The 12,090-nt window shown below is 41.4% G+C and overlaps 1 protein-coding gene across 1 annotated transcript; it reads left to right on the top strand.

Annotated features, from left to right (window-relative positions):
- Positions 1–1,459: 1,459 nt before the first annotated feature.
- Positions 1,460–10,359, top strand: AGMO (alkylglycerol monooxygenase; the record flags this gene model as incomplete). Its single annotated transcript, XM_078624308.1, has 9 exons — positions 1,460–1,570; positions 2,241–2,336; positions 3,689–3,755; positions 3,973–4,038; positions 4,643–4,722; positions 5,069–5,203; positions 6,700–6,816; positions 9,781–9,868; positions 10,262–10,359. Coding segments are annotated over 9 exons (858 nt in total), but the record flags the coding sequence as incomplete, so codon positions are not given.
- Positions 10,360–12,090: the final 1,731 nt, after the last annotated feature.

Raw genomic sequence — 12,090 nt, forward strand, 5'->3', positions numbered from 1 at the left:
AGAAGACTGAAAAAAAAAGACTCAGGCCGCTGGAATTAAACAAAGGCTGAATTATCCAAATACGTCGCTTTGTAGCTTAGTTTTTAATTCTCCCATGATTCACAGCGGAAGAAACATCATCATTTTTATTCTAGATGGCTGCAGTTGCATTCAGTGTCCGTCTCATCTCACTTGAGGTCACAAAAACACCTTTTAACATTGTCTGTGACAGTTTCTCTCTCACACATGCTGAAGTTCAGCAATATCCCTGTCAGACAGGTGATTTGCTCAGGAGAGGTAGTGTTATTTCCTCTGGGTTCCTTAAGGTATTGTACCTTTCACTGAATGGAGACGCACAGATCATGGCGCTCCTCTGCTATCACATCGCGCACCTTCGGCTCTTAGCAGTGTTTGTTCAGGTGCTGCAGACCCGTTGGGTTTTACGACTGCCGGTCTCGCTAGAATTCACAAGTTCATTAAACGGCAAGAAAGGAGGAGTTTAAAATGTAACTTTTGAATGATTTTCTCAAAATAGAGCGTGTCTGTGTGTGGTTATGTGTGCTCAAGCATTGTAAAACCACTTCAATTATGTCGATTTACACACAACCATATCGTATGACAAAAAGGCGCTAAAATATTAGCCTAAAATAAATTATCATCATAGAAATAAAAGTCATGGACATACACACTCATACAAACTATACCTTTCGTCCTGTCATCCAACCATGTGTGACCATATTCTTAATACAAAGCTTAACGGCTTCATAATGCAAATACCATCACAAATGCTCCTGCATGAAACTGTTACCTCATTTAAAAAGTTATATTATGAAGAATACATGACTGTGCATAGTCTATATGAGCGTTTGTGGTTTTGTGGAATTTGAAGGTTACTGTTCTCTCCTGTACGGCTGTGAAGACAAAGAGGGCGGGGAGGTGCTAAAAAGCACAGACCAGACGGGGTGGTCCGGAAACGGCTGGGAGATCCAGTGAAACTTAACAAGCATGTTCCCCTTGGATGTTAAAATGAAGTGTAACATCGATATTAATGTAGCAAGTATCACAACACAGCAGTGGAATGAAAACTGGAGTACTGGGACACGATGCTGCCAGCTTCAGCCAAAATCCCCACTGTCATAATAACCTGAGCCCCCCCTGCTTCTGCACTGATGAGCATCTACGTTCAAGCTTCAGCTTTTCATCACGGCCCGCCAGCAGCAGGATAGAAATGACTCCTTTGGGGCAGGAACGTGTATAGTTACTGATCTGGGGAAGGAGCAGGGTGTATTTTTAAGATAAATCATTTGTCCCAGTGATGTAAAGACAGCTGAATGTGTGTGAGGGTTCAAGGCCGATGAACAAGGCTCATGCGGACATAGTGGCTCTGTAACGGCACTAAACAGGTGAATGAGTGATAACCTCTTGAGATATTAGTTTGGACTCTTGGACCTCCATGTTTAATGTGTTCCTTGTGTAATTTTCTGCAGAAGTGGCCGTCCTCTGGGCAGCTCACCAGGTTCACCACAGTTCAGAGTACTACAACCTCACCACGGCCCTCCGACAGTCCCTCACCCAGCAGTTCACATCATGGGTAAGATCTCATTCATATGCTTCAAGAGCACATATCTTTCTTTCTAGCCACTTCATATTATTTATGTAATATCATCAGGTGGTTGCAAATGTGACCATTTTGTAACATGTCCAGGTGTTTGCATGTCATTATAAATCATTTGACTATTTTTACTACAAACTTACATTACAATTTACACAGGAAAACATATGGTGCGTGTTGCATGTTACACCACATGATGTGTATATTACATATAGACTTGTGTCATAAATAATGGCAATGGTCACGTAAGTGTACGCAAGTTGCAAAATGGGATTTAAAAGGCCTATAAAACCTCCACAAGTATCTGATGAGGTGTTGCGTGTTCTATCTTGCACACCAGGAGAAGGGACGTCACCGTGTAGGAGGGGCCAGTTAATCATGTAATCTGTTGTCCCATCTGTTAAAAACACTTGACGTGTCAGTGGATAACGCAGTATGTCTATGCCGCAGGATCACTGAAGGGAGTTAATATGCATCTCCCTGTTTTGTCATGTGCATCTCAAGGGTCAGAAAATATGTGTCGTTATTTTTCAACCTTAGTGAAGCATCACCTGTGGAGATCTAGAATAAAAATATAGAGAACAACCTTTTTTCATAGCCTGTACTTCTTGTGACGAATTGTACTTTGTCCTCTCCTCTTCACCTCCAGATTTTCTACCTGCCCATGGCTCTGGCAATACCCCCCTCTGTGTTTGCAGTTCACATACAGTTAAACCTGCTCTACCAGTTCTGGATCCACACAGAGGTACTTTTCTAATTAGTTTGTATAATTAATAATAATTACACAAGCAGTTGTAGAGGATGTACTCAGAGCCTTTGCAACAGTTAAGACGATTGCTGTAAATGGCCTTTGAGGTTGAATCCAAATGGCCTGAAGTATCTTTGACCTTGACTGTAGCAATAGAATAGATATAAATATGTAAATGTATGATGAGCCAACATGCAGCTGTGAATGAGTTCAAATTGAATCTGAAATAAAAGAATCAAAAGTCTGTCATGTGATCTTTGTCCCTGCGCCAACACTAATCGGTCTGTTAAGTCAAGACTCAGTGGAACCTGCGTTCAATAAAAAATAATGAGATATTATGAAATATTCCAAACAGGAGCAGGACCACTCTCTCTGCCTTTAAAGTGACTGCGAGTATCGCGTTTACAGTCCCCAAGATCGTTACGGGGAATAAGTGGATTTGGAACGCCCACCATCTTTTAGTGCACTATTAGTGGAAAAATTTATGGGTCTTTTTTTTGATGTCATGTAATTTATTGGCACACGATTGCTTGCACCACTCAGTGGCGGAGACCCTTTTCATTCAAGATAAAACTCTCACGATCAGCTGCCAGACAAAGCCTTTACATAGAAATAATGAGTCACTGAGTTGTGTCAGGCTGCACACATTTTTACAGATGAAACATCAAAATATCGGCGTCACAGCAAAAGAATAATGTGGACTGTGACATATGTATAGTGTGACATTTAATGATCCACTGCTGCATCTGTTTGCTATTGAACACATTTTGGTTTAGACAAGTCTAGATGGGTAGTTTAATAACTACCAGTTATTTATAATGTCTGTAACTTTCCCCTTTACCCTGTTTAGTTCTCGGTCAAGCTTTCAACCTACTGTATATGTTTTTTTTCCCCTGCCACCTAGAACGTTTTACTGGCAAAAGATTACAAACAATTACACACGACTACCAGCCTCAACTACCGAAGTTCATAGCATCCTCAAACCTGCTGAATATGTGGGGTAAATCCATCATCCACTACAGCAAAGCTGTCAGTACTTGCTGACTGCCCAACTGTGTGGCACAAAACACAGATAAACTGGTGTGTTACAATGGAGTTGAGCTGAAATTGTTTGCGCAATTGTAAAAAAAAAAATGTATTCACAATTTAAATGCGCTATTCAAAGTAATTTGGATCGTTAGCTTCACTGTGGAGTTACATTTTTATTCATGCAATAACGACCTTCCAACTTTTACCAAACAAGTTGGATGTGAAATAAGATTACATTTTAAAGTGAAAAACTTTTGAAAACTTTTGTCAGTGGATCCACATTTGTCACACATTTACTGACCAATGTCTTTATCTTGCAGCTGATCAAAGACCTTGGACCTCTGGAGTGGGTCTTCAACACTCCAAAACATCACAGAGTTCATCATGGTGAGAGAAGTTCTCTCTAATACTAAACAGTATAAACAGCATTTTAGATTTTCTTTCATATATGCTCTGCTATGACGCAGAGATGTTGATGCATCAACTCTTGATAAGGTGAGTTAACGTATGAAAAAAGGGCATCTATGGTCAGGTGTGGAGTTTTTCTCTTCATTTGAGTTTAAGCAATTTATCATAGTTACTTCACCATTAATTTTCTCAACAGGGAGGAACCTTTATTGCATTGACAAGAATTACGGTGGAATTCTGATCATATGGGACCGATTATTCGGTAAGTGTGAAGGAGTGAAAGATTGAAATGTTTTACTCTTAAGACACCTTGGACAACTGTTCAGACATATCACATAGAAAACAAGCCTTACATCTGACACTCATGTTCGTCCAAGAGAATCACACAATGTGGTGTCCATCATGTAAAGTTCAGGTGGGAGGAAATAAGGAAGTAAAAATAACACTAACTCAATGCCACAAGGAAACAAGCTAATCTCACAAATCACATATACAGTGTTACATCCCAAACCAACAGGGGGCAACGAATCATTAGGGTTGGGTTATCCACCTCTATTGGGAGAAAGAATAGATGTTAGCATGGTGGAGGTGGAGAAGGAAACACTCAATTCATCAGTCGATTTGGGGACCAAAAGTGTCCAAAAACTGTCAAATGTAATCAGTTATATTACCAAAGACTGTAAACTTTTACAGATGTAAATGAGTACTGATGCTCGCTAAAATGCTACTTTTAGCCAAAAGAGGCTGTATAACATCGCTCAATGGGAGCTGGTGATTAACGGTTTTCTTTTTAGAGCTGCTAGCTTCTCTATCGTGTCAATATTTGATTCATTTTTTAAGCATACACATGTGCATGTATTCTTCAGATACCTTCGCTGAAGAGACAGACAAAGTGGTGTACGGCCTGGTGTACCCTATTAAGACATTTGAAATCCTCTATGTTCAGGTGAGGTGATGTTTCTTCCACTGGGCTGTAGACCAACATCTAAACTCTGTCAGGAGATGAGGCATGAGCTCACTTTTCCTTCACTGGCAAGTGGCCATTTTGTAACCATAACATTATTATCGCACTCCAAACTAACTGCCCAGCTGAGGTGAATGAGGGAGTAAAATGAAAAGTCAGGCTAAATGTGGTGATTATTTTTGCTGGCCTCACCAGAGATTGGAAAAGCCCTTCCCAGTGAGAGAACAATCAATCAACATTTAATGCAGCCATTCCTTCATTAAAACTGATCACTCAAACTGATTTCATTGTATATCAATGTCTGACTAACCTTTTTGTTGTATTACAGTTGCACTACTATTTGTATTTGTGGAAAAAGTCCAAGACTTACAAGAGTATCAGCAACAAAGTCTCAGCATTCGTTAAAGGTCCAAGTTGGCAGCCGGGCAAATCTCGGCTGGGTGACCACGCCAAAAACCCGAAGGTGAGTTTAAACTATTTGGCATTCCTGAAGCACTCCTTCATTGCTCATCACGTTGACACATATTTGTGTGTCACATATTTATTCATGTCTTGTGTGACACTAAAACAAAGGCCCTTTCAGATTTAATTGTCTCCTTAAACTCAGCAGGTTGATGCTAAACACAGATTGAATGTAGCGGCTATATCTTCCTGTAGATGGCCTCTCACAGAGGACAGGACTGGGCTGTGAAGGAGGAGATGAATGGGTTTCATCTTTTTGAGATTAAGCAGAGTGGCGCGCTGGAACACCTACGATTTTGTAGCTGGCATGCAGTAGGAACCCACATGTGGTGGTTTGGTTCCTCAAGTTCTTGGGAAACCCCTAAATGAGAGACAGCGATTGGTCCATTTTTTTCACACTTAATTTTCAAAGAGGGAACTGTTTGGACAGAGAGCCCTCCAGCCTCAATTACTCATCATTTGGACGCACAGTAGGTCAGATGACTCAGGGATTTCTTACTGAGGGACTCACATGTTTCTCTGTTGTTGTTTTTTCTGGGCAGGCAGCGTAGACTTCTTCACAGAAGTGAGAACATATATACATGAACTTATAGAACAATAATACCCATAAACAATATAAATACATAGGGAAGTACACAGTGAGTTCATCATTGTTGACGAGTTGTTACAAGTGATTTTAAAAAAGCTGTGTCATGAGATTATATTAGAGGTTCTCAGCATTATTTGTAGTCTAGGATTGTGCAGTATTATTTTCTAAATTGGGGAAGTGTGGTGGCTAATTAAGTTTAAATCTGGGAACTAATCCCAAACCACATGACCCCACTGGCCTGTGAAATCCATATTAAATTAGGCTGTAAGAGGTCCAAACTAAATGTTGGATCTCTTTCAGCAGAATCTGAAGACTGATTCTGTCAGATATTGGTAGCAAGTGAAGCTATCTGAGAACCAGTGCTGCTAAGCTTTCCTGGGTTTTGTTAAAAAACCCAGCAGCCTCGTTCTGGATCAACTGTCTGATTGTTTTCAACAAACCTGTGAAAAAAACAGTCTGCTGGAGATAAATACCAGCTTATCGAGATCTTGTTGTGACATTGAGTCTGCAAACCAAGGGACATTTATAACGCTGAGGTTTGATATTTGGCTGTCAAGATGAACATTGATATCAACAGCTGCTAACCCAAATAAAATTCATTCTTTAAATGCTTCTGTTCAAGATGTTTTAGGTTAAAATATTGTTTTATCAATAATTACGACATAGCATCTTTATGATGTGATTGATGTCTGCTTTGTTATCTTTTTCCCAGCAGAGTAATTTATTATTTATGCTTTATTATGTACACCAACTGCTCCATGTGCTGTACTCTAGAGTAAAACTGAGTTGAAACATTGCAGACATACTATGTCAGAGAAGTTGAAGTGGACTGAGTCGTTGTTACTGAAGTACAGGCCCTGTATGAAACAGTATTTGGGAATCAAACTTGTTTGTTTCTTTATTTTCAGGTTACTGGTAAGGAAGTACCTCATGATCCCAGCTGGTCGCTCCCTTTACACGTTTATGTGGTCATACATTTCCTGCTGATTTTGCGGACGTACCACGATGTGTTTGAAAACAAGCAGGTATGTGTGTTTGTAATCTCAAAGGGATCTTTGTCATTACAATGTCATTGTAAAGTCCCTTGCTAGCTCAAAAACATGATGTTGCTTCTGAAAGAGGCAGATTTTTGCGGTGTTTTTCATCTGTCAGATTCTTTTCAAGCTGGTGGTCTTCACGTGACAAACTCTTATTAAAAAGTACAATCGGGCATTCTAGAGCTTTTAGTTGTTGAGTGCAGGGTTTTTGTTCTTATTTAGCCTAATTTCACAGTTTGCTGTGGCGGCAGTAGAGAAGTTGTCTACTTAGACAGCAGGAAAAGAGTAGCTCCGTTTAACATCATGACAGAATGACTGATGGACATTCCTCGTTAAAACAACCTCTGTCTATGATTTTCCACTCAACAAGCCAAAAGACCCCCTTCCTACTCCATCAGTAAAAAAAAAAAAAAAAAAAAAAGAACCAGTCTCCTCAGCAGTTATCTTTGGAAGGACTTTTTCCTGGGCATAGTTTTGGTTAGCCGAAAAGGGCCGTCACGCCCAGCTCTTTCAAACACCCAAATAAAATGGTCTGTTGTGTTCCTCCTTTAGTTGTTTGCTTACACACACACACACACACACACACACACACACACACACACACACACACACACACACACACACACACACACTCACACACACACATGCACACACATACCTTTCCTCCAGAGCTGGAGGCCCCCCTCCCTCGCTGATGAAACCCCAGCTGGTGGTCCAGCAGTGAACACAAACGCCTTAATTGTCAAGTCAACCATTTCCCAACCAAAATAGCCTTCAGGATGCCGCAATCAGGACTCAGAGGGAAAATAACGTTAGCGCTGAGACTTGACAAATTATGGCAGTGTTATGCATTTACACCCTCTGTCTACATATTTACCTTGACAATTGACCAGACACCGAAAGACAATTTATGACCTTTGTACAAATTTGCTGTAAAAATGGTCAGTGACATCAGCAGCAGGCTGGTTTATTAGTGAGAGGGAAAGACTGTCTGTCTATGCCTTGACGTATGTTACACTACAGTAAAAAGCACAAACACCATTCAGATCCCCTTTCTTTGAATAAATTTGACAATGTTGTTTTTCACTGACTGGAGGTGTCATGACAGCTTATGCAGTAAGTCTCTGTTAGGGTTTCCACTAACAAATAAGTTCAGATTTCAGTTGGTTTAAACAATCTGCAGTTGAATGTTTTTCAGAGGTTTCATCCTCAGTCCGTAACATGGTTCTCTCCTTTGTTCAATAAAAGTTAGTTGGGAAGTTTTTGCGCCATCCTGCCAACAGGCAAACATAATCTCCTAAATGGAGGTCATGAGGCACACATTATGATTATGATGATGATGACGATGATTATTATTATTTTTGATAGAATGAAATGAAACATTACAAAGTGCATTACAAAAATCATCACGTGATGTGTGTGTCAGCAATTACATTGAGCTCCAAGATTTTCCAGTTTACATTGTGTTTGAGGAAACCATAAAAAGCAGCAAATATATTTCAATGTATGCCCACTTACGCATTTACCTCCATTTAAATTTGTATTATTTTTTACTTTGACTTTGTACATTTGTTTCAATTGCTGCAAGGCTGAACTGAAATAAACTTCATTCATTCATAAATCAGTGGCATCAATAGTATAGGATTTTATCATCTTTGTGCAGCTTTCCTAAATCAACTAGTCCCTGTGAGCACAGAGGTTGCAGTAATGGCCTGACTGAAGAGTTAATCTGCTTTTTCTCAGGGGACAGCAGAGAAACCTAATCAGTGTGTTGGTTATGCTGCAGCACTGCCATTAGGCTCTATTTCTGTCCTCCACCGTAATGTTGACACTTGATCATGTTGGAAATAAGCGCGAGAAAGACGCGTGAAGCATTTAACGTTACATTTTTAACATTTCCACTAATTGTTTTGCTGTGTCTGAGTTTTGTATGCCTCTGGGGTGATGGATAGCCAAACAAATAAAATCATATATCTGATCCCTCTGGGTTATTAAACACAGATAGGTTCACATAAACTTTGATGCCATAATAATTCTCCAGTCGTTACGCCTCTAACTAAACACAACAGCTATAGCTTTAATAAACTCTGACAGCCGTGGATGACTTTTGATCCCTCAGTCTGATAAATGGAATGAGCCAGGAATTCTCATTCCTCTATGTCCCCAAGTGAGATCCCTGCTAGTCTAGTTCTTTTGGGAGCTTAAGGATTGTGACTCTTGAGTGGATAAACATGAAGAAATAGTTTATTGGATCCTGTCCATGGGTTGTTTTTAGGTTTACTATATATCGCCATCTGCATATGTACAGTTTGTGAGCCGTCAACGAGTTTTAGACCCAACCGAGTGTTGGCGATATATAAACCTAAGCTGACAGCCCACGGCATCCTCAGGAGACAGCGTGCTTCCAGCCGCTGCCCTGAGCCAAGGCCGTAGGTTAGAGAACACGAATTAGACCATGCATCACGTTCAGTGCTCGCCACGTGTGTCTGTCCATTTGTGTGCGTGTCCCTGTCATCCTGAGCGTAGTGCAAATATCGCGGAAAAAGGTCAGGAAGAATCTGCATGGGATTTCTGCTCTGATGTTGGTTGTTTTGGCTCCATTTGCAGGCCAAAGGGATTCAAACTATAGTCTCCTCAATTGTGGTCAGGTCCTCTGTCAAGAGCCATCGGAGTCGATTAGAGTGTCTTTGTAAACTAGGCATGTCGGAGTCAAGTTGAAGTTCATTTTGCTGCAGGATACTGGATGTGCCAGTGCACTTATTCTCAAGGTCAGATATGTTTTGGTTGGCATTGGCCAATAAACAGTCGACAGCCGTGCGGTTTATGACTGCTCTCCCAGTAAGGTCTCCTGTGATTGTAACTTAACCAGCCATGATTCTGATTTAAGGTTTTGATTTTAATGTATTTTTTCCCAAACCTCATCTCTCTCGTGCAAATATATTTCAATCCTAGATGCTGTCCCAGTTAACCATCCTTGGGATGACCGGCTACATTCTGCTCACTCTCACCTCCCTGGGTTTCATCATTGACCAGCGGTACAGTGCTGTTTAGTCTCTATTTCTTTTCAGCCAAGAAAGGTTGAGGAAACAGATGGAGAAACAGGCGAGAGCTTCTGAATGTCTGTGGTTGTATAACCAAGGGTGGGTTGCAACAATATGTGAGACAGGGTTCCAAATACCAAGATAACCTTTAAAATGTGCCATCTCTGTTCAAAGTGGAAGTTGGTAACATTAAGGTAGTGAAGAGCTCACCTGCAGAAACATATCTAGTCTGTGGTTTGTTGTTAGCTTGTAGCACAGGAGGTGGCCTGCACAACTCTCCCCATTTAAACTCCATAGTCACTGAAAAGAATGGATGTAGGCCAGGAAAGAGTCAAGGTGAAATGTCAATGAGGCTGCGTTTTGTGCCGTTTTTGTCCTCATGTGTAGGCCAGCGGCGGCTTTCTTGGAGGTGCTGCGCTGTGTTGTCATGGTAACAATGCAGCGGTTCGGCTACATGAAGCCCCTGTCCTCTCTGGCTGCACCCACAGAGGTAAGATACGTAGTGTGGAGATTAGATTGTCAATGTATGTAAGTGCAGTTTGTGAATGCTTTGCGTTGGGTGGTTCTTCGCGCCTAATACCACGGCCTTTGCCAAAGAACCAGAAATGGGATCATTAACTATGTTTTCATGTGTTATCCGGCCCTAACTTGCGTCAGATGGCTCTTCAAGCGTCACTTCCGTGTGAGTTTTTTTTTTTTTTCTTGTTTGTTTTTTTCTTGTTTTCCTTGTCAAATGTTTAGTTGTTACCGCTGACAGCTGCACCTGGTGCTGTTTAATGTTGCCAGCTTCACAGATTGTGCCACGGATGGATGTTAAGGGTAAAACCTGAGCTGAGCTACGTGAGCATTACACAGTTTTAACATACAGCTGCCAGCCAATCAAAAGAGAGTATTGACCCTGACCATGGTATTTTGTGTGTAACATATACTGCTGTATATCTAAGTGATGTTTAAAGTTTGGGATAATAATAAATGTGTACTCACTCTGTTGGAACCTCTGATTGAAAGTAAGTGGTCACTTCCAGATCTGTGTGTGTGTGTGTGTGTGTGTGTGTGTGTGTGTGGTGTGGTGTGGTGTGGTGTGGTCTATTTAGTGTGCGTGAAATGCGTGTGAGCTGGGTGCTAAGTCCAGCCCCACGTCCCTGTGATCTATGAGTCCAGATGCGTCACCCAATTGACCATAAAATTGGCATGCCTTTCTGGCTCTGACTGTAGATGCCGGCTGACCCCTCATTATTTTCACCCCCTTCGCCCTTTCATTTCTCTCCCTGTCGCTCGCTGCCCGCTGCTCGCCATCTCAACCTATGTGTGAAGGAGAGCAGCACTTCTGGAACCAATTAGTGCCGTCTGCTGCTAACTAGAGGTGGTTGATGAGATTTGCACGTGAGCGCTGACTTGCTGCTTTTATTGTCCTCTGACTCCACATCTGGGCTGCTCAGGTGTTCAAAAGTCAACTGGAGGCTTCTATGCATTTCTCTCCCCTTTTTTTCTCACTATAAAACTGAATGAATTATAATTTTTTAAAACACTGTGTCGAAAGTGAAAGGCGTATCCATTGTGCTTCAGAGCCTTAAAAAAAACCTTGATTTATGCTGCGCATGCTGTATGGCTGTGTCACTTTGACAGCACTGTACGTTTTATGCAGACGTTTCCTAAAGTGAATCATTAGGCCTCATTTCAAGTCACAGTACATCAGGTTTAGTGGAATAAATGTCTTGCTCACAGGTGGGGCTCATTGAAAATCTGTACCATTTACTTGAAATGGTTCCTGACATATTTGTGCCCTTTGTTCAGAACTACAGCAGAGGCAGAGAAACACCCCCAGACTTGAAGGTACATTAATAATATATGGACGTGTGAGGTGAACGGGCAGCTCTTTGTTGCGGAGGGGGCAACAAAGAGATTTTTTGATGTCAGGCCAAACAATTAAGAGTCACTTGTAGTGGAGGAGGGGAAATTCACATTTAATTGTATTCAGGCCCCCATGCAACTGTACATTTAAAGAAAGTGGTGTTGGGGGTGGTGGGCTGGAAAAGAACCCTAGGTTGGTTTGTGGTCCTTCAAACCCAGCGGTGTGATATACTGCACCCTTAAAGCTCACAGTGGTATTTATAGTGGCTCTGGAGATTTCCCTCGTAAAGCTGCAGGCTTGACCTGTAAACCAGTGCTTCTCGCTTCCAGCCGCCCACTCGCCACGTCCGTGCTGCTCACATGAAGGCCC

Source organism: Lampetra planeri, unplaced genomic scaffold, assembly GCF_965212315.1.
Source record: "Lampetra planeri unplaced genomic scaffold, kcLamPlan1.2.h2 scaffold_726, whole genome shotgun sequence".
Lineage (NCBI taxonomy): Eukaryota > Metazoa > Chordata > Hyperoartia > Petromyzontiformes > Petromyzontidae > Lampetra > Lampetra planeri.